General features: G+C 36.1%; 1 protein-coding gene across 2 annotated transcripts in view; it reads left to right on the top strand.

Annotated features, from left to right (window-relative positions):
- The window catches only part of PLA2G4C (phospholipase A2 group IVC), a 153,981-nt gene that overhangs the window by 112,189 nt on the left and 14,549 nt on the right, over positions 1-27,243 (top strand). Inside the window, exons 5-15 of one of the 2 annotated variants that reach the window (XM_053702235.1) lie at positions 3,687-3,885; positions 4,720-4,834; positions 9,872-10,012; positions 10,501-10,554; positions 16,045-16,122; positions 17,032-17,109; positions 18,317-18,436; positions 20,465-20,554; positions 20,666-20,767; positions 25,626-25,777; positions 25,856-26,027. In XM_053702235.1, the coding sequence (XP_053558210.1) occupies positions 3,687-3,885; positions 4,720-4,834; positions 9,872-10,012; positions 10,501-10,554; positions 16,045-16,122; positions 17,032-17,109; positions 18,317-18,436; positions 20,465-20,554; positions 20,666-20,767; positions 25,626-25,777; positions 25,856-26,027 (1,301 nt within the window). The remainder of the gene's footprint in view (positions 1-3,686; positions 3,886-4,719; positions 4,835-9,871; positions 10,013-10,500; positions 10,555-16,044; positions 16,123-17,031; positions 17,110-18,316; positions 18,437-20,464; positions 20,555-20,665; positions 20,768-25,625; positions 25,778-25,855; positions 26,028-27,243) is intronic. The other variant, XM_053702236.1, reaches the window with a different exon arrangement.

Genomic DNA, 27,243 nt, shown 5'->3' with positions numbered 1-27,243 from the left:
GGCAAATCTTAGGAACCGATGATGATCTTTGTGAATCGGTATGTGAAGGTAGGCATCCTTTAAGTCCACTGTGGTCATGTACTGACCCTCTTGGATCATGGGTAGGATGGTCCGAATAGTTTCTATTTTGAATGATGGAACTCTTAGGAATTTGTTTAAGATCTTTAGGTCCAAGATTGGTCTGAAGGTTCCCTCTTTCTTGGGAACCACGAACAGATTTGAATAAAATCCCTGTCCTTGTTCCGTCTGCGGAACTGGGTGGATCACCCCCATTACTAGGAGGTCTTGTACACAGCGTAGGAATGCCTCTTTCTTTATCTGGTTTTCTGATAACCTTGAAAGATGGAATCTCCCTTGAGGAGGAGAAGCCTTGAAGTCCAGAAGATATCCCTGAGATATCATCTCCAACGCCCAGGGATCCTGGACATCTCTTGCCCACGCCTGGGCGAAGAGAGAAAGTCTGCCCCCCACTAGATCCGTTTCCGTATAGGGGGCCGTTCCTTCATGCTGTCTTGGGGGCAGTAGCAGATTTTCTGGCCTGCTTGCCCTTGTTCCAGGACTGGTAAGGTTTCCAGGCCTGTCTGGAATGAGCAACAGTTCCTTCCTGTTTTGGAGCGGAGGAAGTTGATGCTGCTCCTGCCTTGAAATTTCGAAAGGCACGAAAATTAGACTGTTTGGCCCTTGATTTGGCCCTGTCCTGAGGAAGGGTTTGACCCTTACCTCCAGTAATGTCAGCAATAATTTCTTTCAAGCCGGGCCCGAATAAGGTCTGCCCCTTAATAGGAATATTAAGTAATTTAGATTTAGAAGTCACGTCAGCTGACCAGGATTTAAGCCATAGCGCTCTCCGCGCCTGGATGGCGAATCCGGAGTTCTTAGCCGTTAGTTTAGTCAAATGTACAATGGCATCAGAAACAAATGAGTTAGCTAGATTAAGTGATTTAAGCTTGTCCATAATTTCATCCAATGGAGCTGTGTGATTGGCCTCTTCCAGAGACTCAAACCAGAATGCCGCAGCAGCAGTGACAGGCGCAATGCATGCAAGGGGCTGCAGGATAAAACCTTGTTGAACAAACATTTTCTTAAGGTAACCTTCTAATTTTTTATCCATTGGATCCGAAAAAGCACAACTATCCTCAACCGGGATAGTGGTACGCTTTGCTAAAGTAGAAACTGCTCCCTCCACCTTAGGGACCGTCTGCCATAAGTCCCGTGTAGTGGCGTCTATTGGAAACATTTTTCTAAATATAGGAGGTGGGGAAAAGGGCACACCGGGTCTATCCCACTCCTTGCTAATAATTTCTGTAAGCCTTTTAGGTATAGGGAAAACATCAGTACACACCGGCACCGCATAGTATCTATCCAGCCTACACAATTTCTCTGGAATTGCAACAGTGTTACAATCATTCAGAGCAGCTAAAACCTCCCCAAGCAATACACGGAGGTTCTCAAGCTTAAATTTAAAATTAGAGATCTCTGAATCAGGTTTCCCCGGATCAGATCCGTCACCCACAGAATGAAGCTCTCCGTCCTCATGTTCTGCAAACTGTGACGCAGTATCAGACATGGCTCTTACAGCACCAGCGCGCTCTGCATCTCTCCTAATCCCAGAGCTATCGCACTTGCCTCTCAATTCTGGCAATCTAGATAATACTTCTGACAGGGTATTATTCATGATTGTAGCCATGTCCTGTAAAGTAATTGCTATGGGCGTCTCTGATGTACTTGGCGCCATAATAGCATGCGCCCCCTGAGCGGGAGGCGAAGGTACTGACACGTGAGGAGAGTTAGTCGGCATAACTTCCCCCTCGTCGTCTGGTGATAATTCTTTTATAGATAAAGATTGACCTTTATTATTTAAAGTGAAATCAATACATTTAGTACACATATTTCTATGGGGCTCCACACTGGCTTTCAAACATAATGAACAAGTAGATTCATCTATGTCAGACATGTTTAAACAGACTAGCAATAAGACTGGCAAGCTTGAAAAACACTTCACAATAAGTTTACAAGCAATATAAAAAACACTACTGCGCCTTTAAGAAGCACAAAACCTGTCTCAAGTTAAAATAACAATGAACCAAAGCAGTTATACCAACCAAATTTTCACAGTAAATGTATTAAGTTAGCAGAGCATTGCACCCACTTGCAAATGGATGATTAACCCCTTAATACCCAAAACGGATAAACAATAGAGAAAAACGTCTTTTAAAACAGTCAAACACACTGTCACAGCTCTGCTGTGACTGATTACCTCCCTCAATATGACTTTTGAAGCCTTTTGAGCCCTCTAGAGAAGTCCTGGATCATGCAGGAAGTCTGAGTCTGAATTTTTACTGTGCAAAAAAGCGCTAAAATAGGCCCCTCCCACTCATATTACAACAGTGGGAAGCCTCAGTTAACTGTTTCTATGCAGAAATTAAGCCAGCCATGTGGGAAAATTATGCCCCAATAAGTTTTATCACCAAATGTACGTTAAAAAATGATTAAACATGCCAGCAAACGTTTTAAAACACATTTTTTAAAGAGTATATATCTCTATTAATAAGCCTGATACCAGTCGCTTTCACTGCATTTAAGGCTTTACTTACATTACTTCGGTATCAGCAGCATTTTCTTAGTCAATTCCATTCCTTAGAAAAATATTTTACTGCACATACCTTAGTTGCAGGAAAACCTGCACGCCATTCCCTTTCTGAAGTTTCCTCACTCCTCAGAATGTGTGAGAACAGCAAGTGGATCTTAGTTACTTCTGCTAAGATCATAGAAAACGCAGGCAGATTTTTCTTCCAAATACTGCCTGAGAAAAAACAGCACACTCCGGTGCCATTTAAAAATAACAAACTTTTGATTGAAGAAATAAACTAAGTATAAAACACCACAGTCCTCTCACGACCTCCATCTATGTTGAGGGTTGCAAGAGAATGACTGGGTATGACATGTGAGGGGAGGAGCTATATAGCAGCTCTGCTGTGGGTGATCCTCTTGCAACTTCCTGTTGGGAAGGGAATATATCCCACAAGTAATGGATGATCCGTGGACTGGATACACTTAACAAGAGAAATAATCTTAAAAACAGGGTCACTTTAATTGATTAAACTTTACAATGACGCTTCTTTTTTAAAATACTTACCTTTGCGTTATTGAAAACAGACTGCTGGTCCTCTGCCCATATCTTCTACTGTAGTTAGCATATCAATGACGAATCTGGCTTCCTCCAATTGTCCAATGTGCCCCATGAGCTGGACACCAAAGGGGGCACTTAACAATTGGAGGAAGCCAGATTTGTCATGGATCTGCTCAATACAGTAGGAGATGTGGGCGAAGGATCGGTGGTCTGTTTTCCATAAAGCAAAGGTAAGTATTTTAAAAAAGAAGCGTCATTGTAAAGTTTAATTAATTAAAGTGTCCCTGTTTTTAAGGTTATTTTTAGATACCGGGCACTAATTCCTTAAACTTTACAATCACTTTAATTGTTACAATATAACCTGTCAATTAATATTTGTTACTTTTATATTATTTAACTGTTATTATGTAATCTGTCACTTCATATGTGTTACTTTTTTTTTGTGTTAACTTAAAATCTTTAATAAAAATTATTAAAAAAAAATATCCTAAAAACGTTCTCTCACTGCATGTGACATAAGCCAGTTACAAAACAATCCTATTTTCTTGCCTTACAGGTGTATGGCATCACTCTATTGCAATGATAACTGGTCAGAATGTATGGAAGACATGGAAAAGAAGGTGTGTGATAACCTTACCATTACCAATTTGAATTGGCCAAAGATGTGGGAGAAGCTAATGCAGTCATCTGCTGATGACATCCAGTCTTTAACCGACTTTTGGGCTTATGGGGTTGTTCACATGATGACCAATGAAGTAAGTATTCAATACCAAGGTATAATATACAAGTGGGAAAAAAGAAAAGCCTTCATTATTTATTTTCTAATTTGTCCGAATGTATAGAGTTTTTTTAAAAAAAAACTGTAAATGCATGTTGTACATTTATAAATGATAACTGCTAAGCAATGTAACACAACAGATTTGAAAAGTTAAAAAATTTGTGATTAGAATTATGTAGTTGACTATGATAACCCATGATTAATACATTAACAATGGAGTAACCCAACATGTACTCAACTCAAAGTTGTACATACAAAGGATATTCTATATAAATATATTCATGCTTGTACACAAAACATTCTTCATATTTACCACTTTGCTCTCCTGTGAAATTAGAATATCCAGGTTTTAAAATGAAAAGGTATGTAATTCTGCAAAAAAAGGTTAATAGACACCAGGCATTGTTTCAGCCTGGTGTCAATTATCCTTCAATAAAGTCAGAAGATCATTTATTTTGGAGTGTTGCTGCCTTATATATTGTAATATCAGACTCACCAGGTCCTGAAAAAAAATAATAATAAAAGAAAATGTTTGCAAGCAGCCATTTAAGATTACCACCACTCCTTGGTATTGTATTTATTTCTTAAAGGTTCTTATCATTTTACCATAAATGGGTAGTTTTATTAAAGCTAGCCTATTGTTTGTGTTGTTTTTTTTTTTTTTACTTTTTTTCTTTTGCTCAATTACATTATGGGGACCATTCATTTTTTAAATTGACTATTGTTAATCAACCAAAATCATGGTTTCTTTGTTTATATTTGTTTATTAACTCCCATGTTTTTATGATAATTATTTTTTACCCTTCTGCAGATTAATGAAAACAAATTGTCTAGCCACCAGAAAGCGTGTGAGAATGGAAATAATCCTTATCCAATCTACTCAGCAGTGGAAAAAAAGACAGAATTGAAAAGAACTGCAGATCCAGGTTAACACTTTTAATTATAGCAGCTCTTTTTTTATTATTATAAAGGCCCTTTAAATAGCCAGATCTTTGTTTTGTTATGATGAATTAGTTTTGATGGATATAACAAACTTTGTCTCAGCAATCCTTCAGACACCAACAATCAGCTAACTTTGGGCATCACTGGGTGTCCTGGGGCATTCTTGCACTAAGGTCAAGATTTTTAATCTAAACCTCAACTCATCATGCTGAATTTAAAATGACACTATTGCCCTTTGTAAATGATCTTGTTTTGTGGTAATGTCTCACTATTTCAAAGCTAGGTTAACTTTATTTTATTTCAGTTTATTTCTCTTCAATTTTTAAAAGTTTTCATTTGTGCCTACGACAGAGTGGATAGTTTTATAGACTGTGCTTTTTTTCAGCTTTATTTATTTTGGAAGGGTTTAAATGTGTTTTGAAGCAGAGAAGTGTGGTGAGAAGTTTTAAGGTTGCAAGGTAGAGGCAGCGCCACTGATTTCAATTGAGATGAATCTGCCACTTGCTGCTATGATGAGCAGTGGGTACAAATCTTTCTCAATTCAATTAATGAAAGTGATATTTGCACTCCGCTGCTGTATAATACCAGTGCACGCTAATGTGAACTGGTATTACATGTGAGCAATGTGAACGCTTTCATAGGCTCCAATGGGAGCCTTGTTCTGATGCTGTCAGAGACGGCATCAGAACCTCACGCAGCGGAGGGTGTAAGTTGCACAGCGATGGTCAGCAATAATATATGTATATGCTGATATACATATATATGTATCTGTTAATGTGTACATACACATATTAACAGATAAATATATATCAGTATATATATATATTTATTTATTTATTTACTGGGAACACACAGTTCCCATAGACCGCAATATGAAGGTACACTACTCCCATCAACTTTAGACCCCAAAATATTGCCTAGTGCAGTTGGGGTTTCTTTGTTTTTTTTAAATGTTACTTTTTTAAATAAAAAACTATAATGCCTTCTATTTTGAGGGCATTTTGGGCACTTTTAGAAATCGGATCTATAGTTAATTTTATGAGCGCTAATTGCTACAGCGAGCTAGCAGTAGTAATAACCAGCCACTTGTAATAGCTGTTTAATTATCGTGCCCGCAAACGGGTAAATTTGCCTGTTTGCGGGCGTGCGATAATTTAGCTCTCCACTTGTAATCTAACCCAAAATGTATTATTTGTGTCACTTTGCATGATCTTGCAATTCATAGAGAAAATTAGTCTCTACCATATCTACACAATGTTTTATTTCATACAGGTGGGGCTTAATCCATTTTGACAAATGTATACATCTGCTACCCCTGTCAAAATTCAGTGAAAAAGAAAACACCAAAACATAAAATAATTGCACCAAGAATCATCCTAAATTTAAGAAAATGGAAATAATTTTTAAGGCTCACCCAGGTTTCCATTTTTTTTTTAATTCCTGTCATTGTTTTTTCATTAGTTCAGAGAAACATGCATCTATGGGTCCTAGCAATTAAAGGGATACTTAACCCACATTTTATTTCTTTCATGACTCAGATAGAGCATTCCATTTTAAGCAACTTTCTATTATACATTTTTCTTCGTTCTCTTGCTATCTTTATTTTAAAATGTAGCCACCAAGCAAGCGCTATCCATGGTGCTGAACCTAAAATGGGCCGGCTCTAAGCTTTACATTGTCCATTCTTAACCCCTTAATGACACATGTCGTACAGGGTACGTCGCACACAACCTGGTCTTAAAAGACCAGCGACGTACCCTGTACGACATTAGGGGTTTAAAGCGGCTGGAAGCGATCCTGCTCACTTCCAGCCGCTTTCCGGTTATTGCAGGATGCCTCGATATCGGGAGGGCGGCCATCGATGGGCCGGGTAATGTAAAGGGGGGTGGGATCGGGGGCGTGACCGATGGGGGCGCGCATGGCTGCACGCGTGCACGGGGGCGGCGGGCGGGCGCGTGCACGGGGCGGGAGGGGGTGGGAACCGCTTCACTACAGAAATGTTTTGTTTATATTAGTGGGAAAAAGGGGTATTTTATTGTTTTAAAACAAACAATCCAAGGTATCTAGGAGGGGGTGGGGGGTTGGTCTTTGGCTACACTACAGAAAATGGGAACATTTTTAAAAAAAACAATAATTTTATTCTAAACTGGGTACTGGCAGACAGCTGCCAGTACCCAAGATGGCGCCCATCAAGGCAGAGGGGGAGGGTTAGAGAGCTGTTTGGTGGGGGATCAGTCAGGTTGGGGGCTAAGGGGGGGGGGTCCTACACATCAGCATATGTAAATATGCTTAAAAAAAAAAAAAGCATAAATATACCTTTTATTTTAGTACTGACAGAGTTGCTGCCAGTACTAAAGATGGAGGGGACACTTGTGGGGTGGGGGAGGGAAGAGAGCTGTTTGGGAGGGATCAGGGGGTCTGATGTTTCAGGTGGGAGGCTGAGCTCTACACTAAAGCTAAAATTAACCCTGCAAGCTCCCTACAAGCTACCTAATTAACCCCTTCACTGCTAGCCATAATACACGTGTGATGCGCAGCTGCATTTAGCGGCCTTCTAAGTACCAAAAAGCAATGCCGAAGCCATATATGTCTGCTATTTCTGAACAAAGGGGATCCCAGAGAAGCATTTACAACCATTTGTGCCATAATTGCACAAGCTGTTTGTAAATGATTTCAGTGAGAAACCTAAAATTGTGAAAAAAAAACGTTTTTTTTAATTTGATCGCATTTGGCGGTGAAATGGTAGCATGAAATATACCAAAATGGGCCTAGATCAATACTTGGGGTTGTCTACTACACTACACTAAAGATAAAATTACCCCAAAAAGCTCCCTACATGCTCCCTGATTAACCCCTTCTCTGCTGGGCATAATACACGTGTGGTGCACAGTGGCATTTAGCGGCCTTCTAATTACCAAATCGCAACGCCAAAGCCATATATATCTGCTATTTCTGAACAAAGGGGATCCCAGAGAAGCATTTACAACCATTTGTGCCATAATTGCACAAGCTGTTTGTAAATGATTTCAGTGAGAAACCTAAAATTGTGAAAAAAAACATTTTTTTTAATTTGATCGCATTTGGCGGTGAAATGGTAGCATGAAATATACCAAAATGGGCCTAGATCAATACTTGGGGTTGTCTACTACACTACACTAAAGATAAAATTACCCCAAAAAGCTCCCTACATGCTCCCTGATTAACCCCTTCACTGCTGGGCATAATACACGTGTGGTGCACAGTGGCATTTAGCGGCCTTCTAATTACCAAATCGCAACGCCAAAGCCATATATGTCTGCTATTTCTGAACAAAGGGGATCCCAGAGAAAAATTTACAACCATTTATGCCATAATTGCACAAGCTGTTTGTAAATAATTTCAGTGAGAAACCGAAAGTTTGTGAAAACAATTGTGAAAAAGTGAACTATTTTTTGTATTTGATCGCATATGGCGGTGAAATGGTGACATGAAATATACCAAAATTGGCCTAGATCAATACTTTGGGATGTCTACTAAAAAAAAATATTACATGTCAATGGATATTCAGGGATTCCTGAAAGATATTAGTGTTCTAATATAACTAGCGCTAATTTTGAAAAAAAATGGTTTGGAAATAGCAAAGTGCTACTTGTATTTATGGCCCTATAACTTGCAAAAAAAGCAAAGAAGATGTAAACATTGGGTATTTCTAAACTCAGGACAAAATTTAGAAACTATTTAGCATGGGTGTTTTTTGGTGGTTGTAGATGTGTAACAGATTTTGGGGTCAAAGTTAGAAAAAGTGTGTTTTTTTTCCATTTTTTCCTCATATTTTATAATTTTTTTAATAATAAATTATAAGATATGATGAAAATAATGGTATCTTTAGAAAGTCCATTTAGTGGCGAAAAAAACGGTATATAATATGTGTGGGTACAGTAAATGAGTAAAAGGAAAATTACAGCTAAACATAAACACCGCAGAAATGTAAAAATAGCCCTGGTCTTTAAGGGAAATAAATTGAAAAAAGGCCTTGGTCCTTAAGGGGTTAATGCACAAAAGAAATCCCAAAAACAGTGAAAGATGAATGAAATAAAAATGAAACAAACTCATCAGCTTTGAAATAGTGAGATTCAGGGGTAATACAGTCAGTGGAAAAACGCAAGAACATATCTAGAAAGTCCCTGAACATCCATGGCCATCCCAAATGTCTGGGAGGTTTCTAAGAGGGTTCTTATTTAATGCAGCCAGACTTTACCCTAATAAAACAGATGTTCAAATATTTTGCAGATGTGATCATTAACAAAACCCATTTCCTAAGTGTTGTGGTTGTGATTATGGCTATTTCTGCATTGTTTGTGGTTCTTATTTTCTGTGGAAGATGCCCATGTAGTACAGTTACGTATGATAATGTGAAAGAAAAAAAAAGATGCTGAGTCCAAGGATGGGCAGAATACAATACTTAAAAAATACAGCGGTGTGCTCCCTAGCATCTAATGTACTTATGTTAATGGAAGAAACATCCACAAAAAAATGCTAGAAAAGATAGGTGAAGTTACAATAAATGGATTTTACACATGATCTTGCCTTAAAGGGACACTGAACCCAAAAAATTGCTTTCGTGATTCAGATAGAGCATGCAATTTTAAGCAACTTTCTAATTTACTCCTATTATCAAATTGTCTTCATTATCTTGGTATCTTTATTTGAAAAGCAAGAATGTAAGATTAGATGCCAGCCCATTTTTGATGAACAACCTGGGTTGTTCTTGCTGATTGGTGGATAAATTCACCCACCAATAAACAAGTGCTGTCCAGGGTCTGAACAAAAAACTGGCTGGCGCCTTAGCTTAGATGCCTTCTTTTTCAAATAAAGATAGCAAGAGAATGACATTTTTTTTTATGATAGAAGTAAATTAGAAAGTTGCTTAAAATTGCATGCTCTATCTGAATCATGAAAGAAAAAATGTAGGTTCAGTGTCCCTTTAACAAAAAGGCCATTCAAGTTTCCGTATATACAGACCATACCTGCTATTGTTACAGGAATCTGGTTTGAATTTACTCCACACCGATCTGGATTTCCAGCATATAACTGTTTTGTGGAGACTTCTCTCCTAGGAAGTCAGTTTGAAGATGGGAAGCTGATGAAGAAAGTTCCTGAGAGAGATCTGTGTTATTTGCAAGGTAAGGCCTGCTACTATTTTTGAAAATAATGAATATATTTATTTTAGTTGAAAACCTTTTTGAGACTGTGTTTCCAAAACTCCCTATATTTTAATAGAGAGTTAAGAAGAAACATTTCTGAAATGCTTTTCATGTGGAACATAATCTACCCTCAACAAGTATACAAACCAATGAACAATCTTCATCTCAAAGATTTTTTTCGGGGGGGGGATGCAGAATTTACATGTGGACAATTTCAAATGTTCATGTGAATCTATTAACAATACATGTTATACTACAGTAGCAAAAAAAGTCAACAAATATATTTTTATGTATTTAGTTGATTTTCTTTTTTTTTTACCAAATATCTGCCAGTTTTGCACTCTGTTATGTCAAACCAACACACACAAAAAAGCATGCACGTGCACACACTGCCGAGAAAATGATGAAATGATTAAAATCAAATCAGCTGAGTCTCAGCAAAAGCCAACATGTTTTCTCCTCCTTAGGGTTGTGGGGAAGCGCTATTGCAAAAACAGAATATATGTGGGAAACCATTGCAGGTAAGGCAAGGTAATCTAGTATATATCTTTTTAATATGTTCAATAAGAATATTAGGCATGGGTCAGATAATCTATTGCTTTAAAGGGACAATCTGCTCCAGAATTTTTATTGTTTAAAAAGATATATAATCCCTTTATAACACATTTCCCTGTTTTTTATAACCAACTCTGGGCTAGATTACAAGTGCCACAGTAAATCAAAATGTTGCGCTAGCGAAAACATTGCTAGTATTATGCTTTTTGCGCTTCTCGGGTTCCACTCGTATTACAAGTTGAAAAAATCTTGATTTTTCACTAGCAGAAGCCCGAGAAGTGCAAAAATACCTAGAGGAGTTTTTGCATGCGCGTAAGAAGTCAATGGATAAAAAAACACCCTACTCGCAAAAATGAAGTTAAAAATGAAAAAACTAACAACCTACCACAAGCATCTAGCCTAATAACCCCTAAATCGCCTCCCCCCACATTGCAAAGACTAAATAAAAATGTTAACCCCTAAACCGCAACCCCCACATTGCAAACTAACTGAACTATTAACCCCTAAACTGCCACCCCCCACATAGCAAACTAAATAAGCTATTAACCCCTAAACCGCCATCCCCACATTGCAAACTAATTAAACTATTAACCCCTAAACCGCCACCCACCAGATTGCAAACTAACTAAATAAACTATTTACCACTAAACCGCCATCCCCCCACAACGCAAAGTAATAAACTAACATCTAAACCGCTCAACCTATCACCCCCTGACTTAACCCAAATTAAAATATCCATAAATTACCTTAAAAAAACAAATAACGTACCTGTAAAATTAAGTTCAATCCTACACTTACCTTAAAATAAAAAAAATACTGTGAAAAAACAACTAACATTACAAAAAAAACTACCATTTTACAACAAAAAACAAACAAACATTTACAAAAAATAAAATACCTAACATTTACAAAAAATAAAAATCCCCACCATTACAAAATATAAAGAAAATCTACCCTTGCAAAAAATAACAAACAAAATTACTTAAAATAAAAAATAAAAATTCTATTCTAATACCGCTTAAAAAGAAATACATCCCAAAATTAAAAAAAAAAAACTATTCTAAAATTAAACTGCTAATAGCCCTTAAAAAAAGCTCTATTGGTGAAATAAAAACAAAAAAACCCTAACATTACAACCCCCAAACCTAATCTAAAAAAAAGTACCCCAAAAAATAAAAAAAAACTGTCTATACCCAAAGTTGGTACTCACCGATGATGATGTGCGGCGCTCCATCTTCATCCTGGCAGCGGTCCATCTTCATCCTAGCATCGGCAGTCCATCTTCTATCTTTATCCCGGTGGTGGCGGCGACGAGATCAGCGGTGATGGCGGTGGAAATGTCAGTCCTCATCTGCAGACCTTCAACATGGAGGTCCTCTTCATGTGGTCGCCAACCTCACACTGAAGCGTGAATGCAAGGTAACCCTTTTATATAGGGGTACCCTTGCATTACTATTGGGTGATTTGAATCTTCAAATTCAAATCAGCCAATAGGATGAAAGCTTTTTCATAAAACAGCAAAATCACAATTTCTCCCGAGTTGTAATATCAGTGGGAGAAAAATGGATTGCGAAATCGTGATTACGCTAGCACAAAATCCTTTGCACCGCTCTTGTAATCTAGCCCACTGTGTTATATTAATACACTTTTTACTTCTGTGATTACCTTGTATCTAGGGTGACTATATTGCTGATTTAAAAGGGACACATATGAAAAATACATATGTCAGGACTATTTTCAGGGCTGTTTAAAGAAATGTTTTGTTTACGAACCCTGACATATGTATCTTTCATATGTGTCCCTGTTGAATGCAGCAATATAGTTACCCTACTTGTATCTAAGCCTCTGCAGACTGCCCCCTTATTTCAGTTTTTTTTGACAGACTTTCATTTTAGCCAATCATTGTTGACTCATAAATAACTCCACTGGAGAGAACACGATGTTATCTATATGGCACGCACAAACTAGCGCTGTCTAGCTGTGAAAAACTGTCAAAATGCATTTAATTCTTAGAAATTAGCACATGAGCCTACCTAGGTTTAGCTTTCAACAAAGAATACCAAGAAAACAAAGAAAATGTTATGATAAAAGTAAATTGGAAAGTTGTTTAAAATTGCATGCCCTATCTTAATCATGAAAGTTTAATTTTGACTAGAGTGTTTCTTTAATTATTCTTTCACCTATGCATACAGATATGAACTTTAATATATGACATTTAAAATATGCCTGTGTTGTGCATCTCATGATATAAGTATTAGATGCTTTGTTATTTCTTGTATCTATAATTATACTATATATATATATATATATATATATATATATATATATATATATATATATATATATATATATACACATACACACACTTATAAGGGATTCTCATTTATGTGTACGTTTTTCTAAACATTTTGATGTATTTTGTTTTTAACTATGTCTTACTAAATGGTTCATAACACATACATTTAAATTTAAAGTAACCTCAGTGTTTAAATACATTGACCTCATTGCATTGTTAGCTTGTGATTCCAATTTTCTTTTTACTTTACATGCTGTATAAGATTTATACAGTCTACTCATAAAAAGCATTTTTTTAATGACAATATAAAAAGAATCCTAATAAAGACTCCCAATTATAAAATAATATTGATATCAGGGACCCAAATAGGAGTTACTCATGCCCCTTATTATAGACATCTGAGGCAAATTTACCAGTAAAAAAAGATAATATAAACATTAGATGACTGAAGTAGTTAAAAATATTCATAAGCAAAGTTTACTGCACTCAACCTTTGATTCTATTCTACTAGCCCCAACCAATATATACTCCACCTTCAATGCAAACAATCTATCTACATTATTTAAAGGGACAGAAAAAACCTTGAGATTTTAATATAACATTTAATTATATGTAGTAAAACAACTTTTCAAGGGTTTCATTATTTATTTTGCCCCCCCCCCCCTTTCATGCTACATATCTTGCCCAAACTGGCTTTAGCTGTGTATTACACAGGTGCAGCATGACAGAATTATTCCAAAATGCCTTGGAGTACTTACAAATATGTTGAAAAGACTTCATTTACATTTATCACCTGCCGAGTTTTTTGCAAGATGGTAAAACCTTATGTTGTATGTAAACGGTGTGCTAAATAATAGCCAATCTAGGATTTTGTAAAGCAATAATTTTAACATTTTACAACTGCTGTTTAACAACATCAGCAACTATGATCATGCGGCCTAAGTATTACCATCAATAAAGAATATTGTAAGAACAAAGTCAATTTGATAGTATAAGTAAAAGGGAAACTAACTTAAAATTGTATGCCCTATCTCTAAGGGTGTTTCAACTCAAGTCCTTAGGCCTCTGGATATCTGAACTGGAGCACAGGTGAAATAATCGGCTGATGAGTAAACATGGTTATTAACCTGCTCTCACCCAAGGTAGTCCTGAAAATCTGGCCTGTTAGAGATGCTTGAGGACAGGATTGAAACCCCTGCCCTATCTGAATCATTAACAAAATATTTTCAGTTTCATGTCCCTATAAGATCTTCTGAGTAAACTGTAAAACGGCAGGAAAGTTCTTGGTTTCAGCTCTCCTCCTTACCAAAAAAGTTAAATAAATAAATAAAAGTGCCTTTTGGGTGAGATAGTGTAGTAATATTTTCACCTGTGCTTGAAAACTATTTGGGGTGTGCAGATATAAAAAAATTTAGATTTTCCTTGCTTTTTTTTTTTTAAACTTAACTTTAATAAGTTTTTGTATGTTTCGTTCTATAAGAGTGTAAAAATGATGTTGTTTTTTGTGTGTTTGTTTTATCTATTAGTAACAGTTATAAATGTATAGAAGTATTTTTTTCATGCAAATAGCACAGTTAGTACTGTTAAAGGGACAGTCTACCATAGAATTGTTATTGTTTTAAAAGATAGATAATCCCTTTATTACCCATTCCCCAGTTTTGCATAACCAACACAGTTATATTAATGTACTTTTTACCTCAGTGATTACCTTGTATCTAGGAACCTTCTTCCAGCCCCCTGATCACATGACTGTGACTGTTTATTATCTATTGTCTTAAATTTAGCATTGTTTTGTGCTAAATCTTAAATAACCCCCTGTGCCTGAACAGTGTTATCTATATGGCCCACGTGTACTTTCTGTCTCTTTGTGTTGAAAAAAGATTTAAAAAGCCTGTGATAAGAGGCAGCCCTCAAAGGTTTAGAAATTAGCATATGAGCCTACATACGTTAAGTTTAAACTAAGAATACCAAGAGAAAAAAAGCAAATTTGATGATAAAAGTAAATTGGAAAGTTGATTAAAATTAAAAGTACTATCTGAATAATGAAAGTTTAATTTATACTAGACTTTCCCTTTAAGAAATATGTTACGAATGCAATCGTGGATTGAAAATATGCCATTGTTAATAATGTGAGAAATTAAAGGAACTGTAAACACCTTGACATTTTAATATGCAATGTTTAGTTATGGATAATAAAACAATATTGCTAAATACTTATTTAGTTCTGAAAACTATAAATCTTCTAACCCTCATAACTGTAAATGCAGCCTGCTGACTTCTCAAGATCCTGCTACATATATTTATTAATTGGCTTTAACAGATAACAGCTGCAAAACATATGTCTTTATACTAAGTGACTAGCCTTGTTGTCTGCAGACTCAAGCCTTGATTGGCTCCTTGAAATAAGGCAAGTGATTGGACGAGTTTGGCTATTGAAAACAGTTGCACTAAGCAGGGTGTTATTTTTCTTTAAACAAATGTGGACTTGGCTGATGTGTTATTCTATAGCAAAAAACCCCCCAGAAATTTCTTCTACTTCCTGACCCTTTAAAGGGACAGGAAAGTCAAAATTTAAACTTGTATGATTCAGGCCATTTTAAATTAATTTATATTTTCAAATGTGCTTTCTTTTTCAGAATCCCTTGTTGAAAAAAAATACACACATATCCTACACTAGTGGGAGCTAGCTGCTGATTGATGCCGGCACACATTTGCCTCTTGTGATTGGCTAACTAGATGTATACAGCTAGCTGCCAGTGTTCCTTCAACAATGGATAAGAAGAGAATGAATCAAATTTGATAACAGAAGTAAATTGGAAAGTTGAATCAAGAAAGGAAAATCTTGGGGTTTTCTGTCCCTTTAACCAGACATTATTCAAGTGCAATTCTATTTGTACTTGTATTCAAGTTACTTGAATATTCAAAATTATGAAATTATAACATTTTAGTTTGTATTGCTAGTTCCATGTGATTTTTATGGAACCTGAAAATCCCATATATCAAAAACAATTAGCTATCTTGTGTTTTATCATACAAATAAAATATAATTATAGTACTATTATCAAATATAAGGTCTGCATTTTCTTTTGGGAAAAAAAGCTACACAGACATTTATGTAACTTATGAATTTGTTAATCTAAATATATTTTCTATTTTATAGACTCCATTCAAAATGCGTTGAAAAAGTCTAGCTGCTCAAACATGGAAAACCAAGATGTACCAGGTTTATCATGCGAAGGTTTGGGAAAAAAAACACTGAAAATGTAAACTATATATAAAAACTTAGAGGCGTATAGAACTGCATATTTACCTACTTTTTAGGCTCAAGATTCTTGGTAAAAAATGTATGTTTCTAATACTTAAAAATAAGGCATCACTTTTATTACAGAAAAAAATGTCTTATGGTCTTTCTATATGCATTTAGTATGATTTAAAGGGGCATTACGGTTTAAAATGTAAATGCCTACTGATGAATGACGTCTTTGAATAGAAACATATTTGCAATATAAATGTATTGGCAAAAATGCTTCTAGTGTAAGTTATCACTGTTTTATTAACATTTTTCTCTGCACGTGCATGTGAAGCAAAGATAGATATTCTCTGTGCACCAGCATTTTAAATACTACAGCTGCTCGGAGAGACAGTGGGGCTTGTATTATGTCAACAATTAACAAATTGAGTCATTACCAGATGGTACAAGCACATTAGGCTCTCTGAGCAAGTGCTGTATTTAAAATGCTGGTGCACGGTGCATACTTAAATACACTTTTGAAACAGCTATAGCTTTTATTAGAAGCATTTTTGCTAATACATGTATATTACAAAAATGCTTCTATTCAAAACTGAAAAGCATTTATGTGGATTCCAATTGTATATTATAGATTGATTTTATAGATATTTTTCAATATACTGTATACAATCCATGTCTTCTTTAGTTCAGGGTTTTAACAGCATGCTCATTGATCTATATGTATTTTTTAATTATTTTGTTTTCCTTTTTCCTGTTAAATCAGAAATGTACAAAAAAATATAATTATAGTTCTATTAGCAAATATAAGGATATTCATTTTCTTCTGTGAAAAAAGGCTACACAGAGATTTATTTAATTTATGAATTTGTTAGACTAAGATTATTTTCTATTTTATAGACTCCATTCAAAATGCATTGAGGATGTCTAGCTGCTCAAACATGGAAAATCAAGGTGTACCAGGTTTATCATGCGAAGGTTTGAAAAAAAAAAAAACAACCTAAAAATGTAAATAATATATAAAAAATTTTGAGGCGTATAGAACTGCATATTAACCTACTTTGTAGGCTCAAGTAAACTATATTTATTTATTGGTAAAAAATATAGTTTTATGGTCTTTCTTTATGCATTTAGTATGGTTTAAATGAGCATGGGTTTATTGAATTATAAAAGCTGACGTTCTCTTGTATTGATATATTTGAGCATGCTCAGTAAATGAGATTGCACATGCTCTGTAGAGATTTCACAGCAGGTTTGTCCTAGATATTGGTCTTTATGGTACAGTAGCCTGGAGGTCATTAAAGGGACGCTGAACCCACATTTTTTCTTTTGTGATTCAGATAGAGCAGGCAATTTTAAGCAACTTTCTAATTTACTCCTATTATCATTTTGTTCTCTTGCTATCTTTATTTGAAAAAGAAGGTATCTAAGCTAAGGAACCAGCCAATTTTTGGTTCAGTCCCCTGGACAGCACTTGTTTATTGGTGGGTTAATTTATCAGCAAGAATAACCCAGATTGCTCACCAAAAATGGGCTGGCATCTAAACGTTCTTGCTTTTCAAATAAAGATACCAAGAGAATGAAGACAATTTGATAATAGGAGTAAATTCGAAAGTTGCTTAAAATTGCATGCATTATCTGAATCACAAAAGAAAAAAAATTGGGTTCAGTGTCCCTTTAAGTGCATGCAGCAAATACTACATGCACTGCACATTTACACACACACGCCACACACTCTTCCCAAAAAATACCTTATGGACAGCCCACACAAAACACACAAAAACAAAACAAAAATACATAATCACTGCACATGCATGTATATCACACATGCATGCACACATACATTTATTACACTAAAAACCTAGAAAATTAAATGTTGAAAAAAAAAAGTTAAAAGTTGTGCATTAAAAAGTATGGCAATTCCAGAATTAAACTCCCCTACCCCATATAAATAAAGAATATAATAAATTCTTTAGTGGGGAATTTTAATTTCAGAAGCTGGGTAGATTTTGTTTGCAGGATCCCATGTGAGTTGTCAGCCTAACCTAGTATATAACCGTTTACCAAAAGATTTGTCTTATGCCGTTGAGATTGCAATTGTGTCTTTCTATATGCCTCTTATGACATTCATTCTTGCTTGAGTTTTACCTATTGGCCATCAAGAACAGTTTGTCATCATATTTAGATACCAAACATGATTGTAGAGGATGCAGAGGATTGCATGTAGTATTGTCTGAAGACCTGTCTAAGATAAAGAATTTGGTGAAGAATCAGCGCATTCATCATTTGGCTCTAGCAATAAAAGGTATGAGATGAGTTTTAAACTACTTAAAATTACTTTTATCTGTTTTTTCACACTGAATTGTGTTTCAGATATGTCTTGGAACACAAATACTAACTAGATAACACTGACTAATATTTTTATAACACTTCTAATAAAGGGATATAAAACAATCTGTTTCATTGCTGTTAGACTAAAGTAGTGGTTGTACTTAAAAGAAATCATTGCAATATGTATCATTCATCACTTTTTTAACTTAATTTGTGCAGGGTCCATTACTTCCTATCACAACCCCACAATGAGGCTGTCCAGGAAAGCAAATTAGCAGTTTTTCCTTTGAAGTGTTTCCAGGAGACACCTATCTGCTACCTACTATTAGTTTATTGCCCATGCTCAGTATAGGACTTTTTCTGCAAAAAATCATGTGACCATGAAACCCAAGTTCTATAATGGTAGCTCTCTCATCTAGCTGTGGGAAGTGGCTACACTGAGAATTTATAATCACTCATTTAGCAAGAAAAGTTGTTTGCTGTTTAACACAATCTTTTTCTTTTTACTTTGATGTAACATATTTATTTTTGCTAAAGAAACACTGTTTAATATCCATTTAACTCACAATTGATAATTATTATTTACTACTATTATCAATTTGTCTTTGTTCTCTTGGTATCTTTATTTGAAAAGCAGGAATGTAAGCTTAGGAGCCGGCCCATTTTTGGTTCAGCACCTGGGTAGTGCTTACTGATTGGTGGCTAAATGTAGCCACCGATCAGCAAGTGATACCCATGGTACTGAACCAAAAATAGGCTGGCTAGTAAGCTATACATTGCTGTTTTTTCAAATAAAGATACCAAGAAAACAAAGAAAAAATGATAATAGGAGTAAATTAGAAAGTTGCTCAAAATTGTATGCTCTATCTGAATCATGAAATTAAAAAAATTGGTTTAGTATCCCTTTAAGTTGTCAAAGATCTCTCTAAAAATACAATTTTTTGACAGAAGTAGATATAAATATAACTTTACTAAAACTACTATATTTCTCACATCTTACGATCCTCGTATTCCCTCAAACATGAACTTTCATCACCTTCCACAATATCTACCTCATTCTTTCCCTGATACTTTTTAGGAATGTCTTTTTAGTTGACTCCAGACACAGATCAGTAAGTTGCTTCTTAGACAATAATGAATTATTAAAGATCTTTTGTACCACTATAACCTGCCTTGTATACATGTAGTGAATAATTTAATCTAAAATACCTTTTATGTTTTTGATAGTTTTACTGTCATAACATAAAAGGAACATCAAAACATAAAAGAAACATAAATATTTATAAAATATTATTATTTCTTTTAATAGAGACAAGATCTTTGTGTGTCTGTGTATGTGTGTGTATGCATGTGTATATGTGTGTATGCATGTATGTTTGTGTATGCATGTGTGTGTGTCCGTGTGTGTATGTGTATGCATGTGTGTATACATGTGATGTGTTTGTGTGCACGTGTGTGTGTGTTTGTGTATATATGTGTGTGTGTGTGTGTGTGTGTGTGTATGCGTGTGTATGTGCGTGGTTGCGTGTGTGTATGGTGCATGTGTATGCATGTGTGTGTATGCATGTGTGTGTGTGTGTGTATATGCATGTGTATGTGTGTGTATGCATGTATGTATGTGTATATGTGTGTATGTATGTGTATATGTGTGTGTGTCCATGTGTGTATGTGTATGTGTGTGTGTATGCATGTATGTGTGTATGTATGTGTATATGTGTGTGTGTCCATGTGTGTATGTGTATGCATGTGTATATGTGTTCATGTGCATGTGTGTATGCATGTGTGTGTGTGCGTGTATCTGTATGCATACATGTGTGTAGGTATAATTGAGTGAGAACGCATGTGTGTGTTTGTGTGTGCGTGCGTGTGTGAGCATGCATGTGTGTGTATGTAAGTGTGCATGCATGCGTGTGTATTAATAGGAGTTTGTGTGTTAGTTATTTTAATTTATGTGTATTTCTCTGATATCATTGATCCAATATTATGGATATTATGTGTTCAGGTATAATGGAAGCAGAAAATGAAATACCATTGATCAATGGAGAAGATGTTGATGTAGAAGCTCTGTGGGAAGTATTGAATAACTCATCAGGTATGTCATATATAATATACACATATATAACACACATTTAATTCTATAAAAATCGGCAATCTTGTCTGGTATTTAATCTACTTGTTATTTCCCACACGTTCTCCTTTCCAGAGTTGTGTCAAGTTTCTAAATTGTTATACCAAGCTTTGATTTCACTGGCCAGGTGGGAATGGGGAACAACTTATAACTTTCTCTATCAAGGCAAGGGAATGGGTGAGCTTTTACTTTAGTTTTATTTTAGACCTTTTTTTTAAAGAACAGTAGTAAAATACTAACACCTAGATTACGAGTTTTGTGTAAGAGGCTATGCGGTGCTAACGAGCAGTTTATGCTCACCACTCACTTACAGACAGCGCTGGTATTACAAGTTTTTACAAACCAGACAAGAAGTGAGCGTTGAGAAAAATTTTGCTCCTTACCGCACTCCATTACCTGCGCTGCTTAAGTCAGCGGTGAGCTGGGGTAAAGTGCTAATGCACGATTTCCCCATAGGAATCAACGGGGAGAGCCAGCTGAAAAAAAGTCTAACACCTGCAAAAAAGCAGCGTAAAACTCAGTAACGCAGCCCCATTGATTCCTATGGGGAAATAAAAGTTATGTCTACACCTAACACCCTAACATGAACCCCGAGTCTAAACACCCCTAATCTTACACTTATTAACCCCTAATCTGCCGCCCCCAACATTGCCGCAACCTACATTATATTATTAACCCATAATCTGCCGCTCCGGACACCGCCGCCACCTACATTATACTTATGAACCCCTAATCTGCTGCCCCCAACATCGCCGACACCTACATTATATTTATTAACCCCTAATCTGCTGCCCCTAATGTCGCCACCACCTACCTACATTTTTTAACCCCTAATCTGCTGTCCCCAAGGTCGCCGCCACTATAATAAACATATTAACCCCTAAATCGCCGCACTCCCGCTTCGCAAACATTAGTTAAATATTATTAACCCCTAATCTGTCGGCCCTAACATCGCCGCCACCTACCTACATTTATTAACCCTGAATCTGCTACCCCCAACATCGCCACCACTATATTAAAGTTATTAACCCCTAAACCTAAGTCTAACCCTAAACCTAACACCCCCTAACTTAAATATAATTAAAAGAAATCTAAATAAAATTACTATAATTAACTAAATTATTCCTATTTAAAACTAAATACTTAACGGTAAAATAAACCCTAAGCTAGTTACATTGTAGCTATCTTAGGGTTTATTTTTATTTTACAGGCATGCTTGTATTTTTTTTAACTAGGTACAATAGTTATTACATAGTTATTAACTATTTAATAACCACTTAGATAAAATAAATACAAAAGTACCTGTAAAATAAAACCTAACCTAAGTTACAATTACACTTAACACTATACTACAATTAAATTATTTCCCTAAATTAAATACAATTAAATACAATTAAATTAAATGATCTAAAGTACAAAAAAACAACACTAAATTTCAGAAAATAATAAACAAATTACAAGATTTTTAAACTAATTCCACCTATTCTAATCCCTCTAACAAAATAAAAAAGCCCCCCCAAAATAAAAAGCCCTACCCTACACTAAATTACAAATAGCCCTTAAAAGGGCCTTTTGCGGGGCATTGACCCAAAGTAATCATCTCTTTTACCTGTAAAAAAAAAAGTACAAATCCCCCCCCAACATTAAAACCCACCACCCACACAAACAACCCTACTCTAAAACCCACCCAATCCCCCCTTAAAAAAACCTAACACTAACCCCTTGAAGATCACCTTACCGGGAGAAGTCTTCATCCAACTGGGCCGAAGTCCTCAACGAAGCCGGGAGAAGTCTTCATCCAAGCCGGGCGAAGTGGTCCTCCAGAAGGGCAGAAGTCTTCATCCATCCGGCGCGGAGCGGGTCTATCTTCAAGACATCCGACGCGGAGCATCCTCTTCTGACGACGGCTAAGACTGAATGAAGGTTCCTTTAAATGATGTCATCCAAGATGGCGTCCCTTCAATTCCGATTGGCTGATAGAATTCTATCAGCCAATCGGAATTAAGGTAGGAAAAATCCTATTGGCTGATGCAATCAGCCAATAGGATTGAGCTCACATTCTATTGGCTGTTCCAATCAGCCAATAGAATGTGAGCTCAATCCTATTGGCTGATTGCATCAGCCAAAAGGATTTTTTCTGCCTTAATTCCGATTGGCTGATAGAATTCTATCAGCCAATCGGAATTGAAAGGACGCCATCTTGGATGACGTAATTTAAAGGAACCTTCATTCAGCCTTAGCCATCATCAGAAGAGGATGCTCCACGTCGGATGTCTTGAAGTTGGACCCGCTCCGCGCCGGATGGATGAAGATAGAAGATGCCGTCTGGATGAAGACTTCTGCCCGTCTGGAGGACCACTTCGCCCGGCTTGGATGAAGACTTCTCCCGGCTTCTTTGAGGACTTGGGCCCAGTTGGGTGAAGACTACTCCCGGTAAGGTGATATTCAAGGGGTTAGTGTTAGGTTTTTTTAAGGGGGTATTGGGTGGGTTTTAGAGTAGGGTTGGTTGTGTGGGTGGTGGGTTTTAATGTTGGGGGGGATTTTTTTTTTACAGGTAAAAGAGCTGATTACTTTAGGGCAATGCCCCGCAAAAGTCAATTTTAAGGGCTATTTTTAATTTAATGTAGAGTAGGGCTTTTTTATTTTGGGGGGCTTTTTTATTTTGTTAGGGGGATTAGATTAGGTGTAATTAGTTTAAAAATCTTGTACTTTGTTTATTATTTTCTGTAATTTAGTGGGTTTTTTTGTACTTTAGATAATTTAATTGTATTTAATTGTATTTAATTTAGGGAAATAATTTAATTGTAGTGTAGTGTTAGGTGTAATTGTAACTTAGGTTAGGTTTTATTTTACAGGTACTTTTGTATTTATTTTAACTAGGTAGTTATTAAATAGTTATTAAGTTATTAAATAACTATTTAATAACTATTGTACCTAGTTAAATAAATACAAACTTGCCTGTAAAATAAAAATAAACCCTAAGCTAGATACAATGTAACTATTTAATTAAAGATATTCTCCCAAACAGCCCGCTACTGAATAAGCAGCAGAAAATGAAGCATATCGTTCTGACCTGACAGCTCATGTATTAGCAGCGGTAATCAGGCTCAGATCCAGCAAAGTTCCTTGTCTCCAGAACAGAGAATATAAAGCCGGGCCAAACAAACAATTTCAGAAATCACATTGCCAAGCATGTATATATGTACTCACAGTGCCGGGGATCCGCTGTTGCCGTCCGTTACTTGTATTCCTCTGTGTCGGGCGCAAATCCTTCAGCTTAATACCAAATAACACTGCTCAGCCTCTCACAACTGCACACGCCTTCTCAAATCTGTCAGAATCATCAGGGACAGCTGTAGCCCGTGTTGGCCAGGACGTGCTAGCGGAAGTGGAGTCCCAGTACTCCACAGAAAAATATAAGAAAAAAAAGAGTATCCAATGCTCGTCCTGGGTAAGGGATAAAGTAACTCGATATCCAAATGTAAAAAGATAAAAAGCAAGCCTTTATTGTATATATTCCAAGGGATAAAACATGATCAAAGCAATCTCAGCAAAGAGAACAGTAAGAAAGGTCTGACCGGTTTCGGCACAGCGTGGCCGTAGTCATAGACAGTTAACAGGTGTTCTAAGAGAGCACCTTATGTACCTATTAACCACTCCCCAGGTGGGAGTGGTATAAAAAAGCATAGTTAAAAACAAACTTATTACTCTAAGCTGTTAAGAAAAGGGATATAGCATGTATATGAAAAACATGTAATAGAGAATAAAGAAATTAGAGCTAAATACATGGACAAATGCACAATCTTAGCAGGTGAACTAAACAATTACTGAATGACAATGTTATAACACCGGTTAGCAGATTCATATATACAAATATGAATATGAATATACATATGTGTTTAAAAACATTCAATATGCAAAAATTCATACAAAGTAAAAAGATGGACCTATAGAAACATAAATATAAATTCAAAGGAATAAATGGAATAGTTGAATAATTATAAACTAAACCAGACCATATCCTAAGTGGTTAATAGGTACATAAGGTGCTCTCTTAGAACACCTGTTAACTGTCTATGACTACGGCCACGCTGTGCCAAAACCGGTCAGACCTTTCTTACTGTTCTCTTTGCTGATATTTCTTTGATCATGTTTATCCCTTGGAATATATACAATAAAGGCTTGCTTTTTATCTTTTTACATTTGGATATCGAGTGACTTTATCCCTTACTCAGGACGAACATTGGATACTCTTTTTTTCTTATATTTATTTTAATTATATTTAAGTTAGGGGGTGTTAGGGTTAGGGTTAGACTTAGGTTTAGGGGTTAATAACTTTAATATAGTGGTGGCGACGTTGGGGGTGGCAGATTAGGGGTTAATAAATGTAGGTAGGTAGCGTCGATGTTAGGGACGGCAGATTAGGGATTAATAATATTTAACTAATGTTTGCAAGGCAGGCGTGTGGCGTTTTAGGAGTTAATATATTTATTATAGTGGCAGCGATGTCCGATTTGGCAGATTAGGGGTTAAAATTTTAGTGTTTGCGATGTGGGGGGTTCTTGGTTTAGGGGTTAATAGGTAGTTTATGGGTGTTAGTGTACTATTTATCACTTTAGTTAAGAGTTTTATGCTACAGCGTTGTTGTGTAAAACTCTTAAGTACTGACTTTAAAATGCGGTACCAGGTTTGACAGGAGAGGGTGTACCGCTCACTTTTTGTCAGACTCGTAATACCGGCGATATGCAAGTCCCATTAAAAAAAAGAGGATACGCAATTTACGTAAGTTGATTAGCGGTATTTCCAAGTCTGGCCGAAAAAGTGAGCGGTACACCTGTACTTGCAAGACTTGTAATACCAGCGGGTGTTAAAAAGCAGCGTTAGGACCGGCCAACGCTGCTTTTTAAGCCTAACGCACAACTCATAATCTAGCCGTAAGATACTATACTACATATTTCTAACTAACCTCTTTTAAAGAACATTAACAGGGGTATATACCTGCTGTATTTCTCTATAATTCAAATATTTTTTCTAGGTAGTGTTCCTGATGAACTCTTAAATGAGAAATACCTGTCATTAATTGATGCTGGACTGGTGATAAATGCTGCTTTCCCATTGATACTTCCTCCCTATCGGAAAGTAGACCTCATTCTATCCTTTGATTTTAGTGCTGGTGATCCATTCATGGTAGTATTATTAACTCTTTAATTCTGCAATTTTAACATGTATATTTAAATGTTTTACTACTGATACTGTTTTACATAGACCCTAAAAAGCACAGTAAAGTACTGTCAGGAAAACAAGATTCCCTTTCCGAAGATACACATAGAAAAACAAGAAGAAGTCAACCCTTCACGCAACTGCTATATCTTTGAAGAGGGAGAAGAGGTTCCTATTGTGATGCATTTCCCACTTTTTAACAACCAAAACTGTGAAGGTCAGTTTAATAATTATGAAAAGAAAAATTAAAAGAAATTAAGATAAAACATTTTTTTAATATAATATTTTTTTGTGTGAATCCCATAATGTATTAGATGTCATTTCAGATTTCATAATATTGTATCACTTGGTAGTAGTTTATGCCTCAGTGTTTTATTACTTGATGTGAACCCAAGCCTTATTATTTTACATCACTAGGTTCAAGCCTAAATCTCATGATGATTCACTTGAAGCCTTGGCCTCATGATGTCACTGGATCATCTAATGCCTTTTGATGTTATTGCACTGGAGATCAGCTTAGACCTCATAATGTTATGTTACTAGATGTCAGCATAGGTGTGATGATATTTTGTTACTTGATACCATCCTAGGTCTTAGGATGTCATGGAACTTGAAGTTAAAGGGACACTGAACCCAATTTTTTTCTTTTGTGATTCAGATAGGGCATGAAATCTTAAGCAACTTTCTAATTTACTCCTATTATCAAAATTTCTTCATTCTCTTAGTATCCTTATTTGAAATGCAAGAATGTAAGTTTAGATGCTGGCCCATTTTTGGTGAACAACCTGGGTTGTTCTTGCTGATTGGTGGATAAATTCAACCACCAATAAAAAAGTGCTGTCCATAGTCTGAACCAAAAAAAAAAATCTTAGATGCCTTCTAGATAGCAAGAGAACGAAGAAAAAATGATAATAGGAGTAAATTAGAAGGTTGCTTAAAATTGCATGGTCTATCTGAATCACAAAATATTTTTTTTGGGGTTCAGTGTCCCTTTAACCCGTGACTTATTATGTTATATCACACTGAATGTCAGCTAAGGCCTCATGATGGTATACAACTGTATGTCACCATACGTTGCATGACATTTTGTCACTTGATTTCAACCTAGGACTTATGTTGTAGTGTCACACAATGACAGTCTTGGGGGCCGATTTAACAAGTACTGAATGGCCCCTGATCCCCCTATTTTCAGGCTCGCGGGAAACAGCAGTTAAGAAGCAGTGGTCTTAAAATCGCTGCTCCTTAACTAGTCGGATATGATTGGGTTGATTGACACCCCCTGCTAGTGGCCGAATCTGCAGGGGACGGCATTGCACAAGCAGTTTACCAGAACTGCTTGCGCAATGTTAAATGTCAAAATTGTATGCTGTCGGCATTCAGCGTTGTTGGGCGGACATGATCCGCCACAGCGTATCATGTCCGTCCGACTGTTG

The sequence above is a fragment of the Bombina bombina genome, chromosome 2 (assembly GCF_027579735.1).
Source record: "Bombina bombina isolate aBomBom1 chromosome 2, aBomBom1.pri, whole genome shotgun sequence".
Taxonomy (NCBI): Eukaryota; Metazoa; Chordata; class Amphibia; order Anura; family Bombinatoridae; genus Bombina; species Bombina bombina.
Note: the sequence above shows the minus strand (reverse complement) of the source record. Positions and strands in the feature narration are given on the sequence as shown.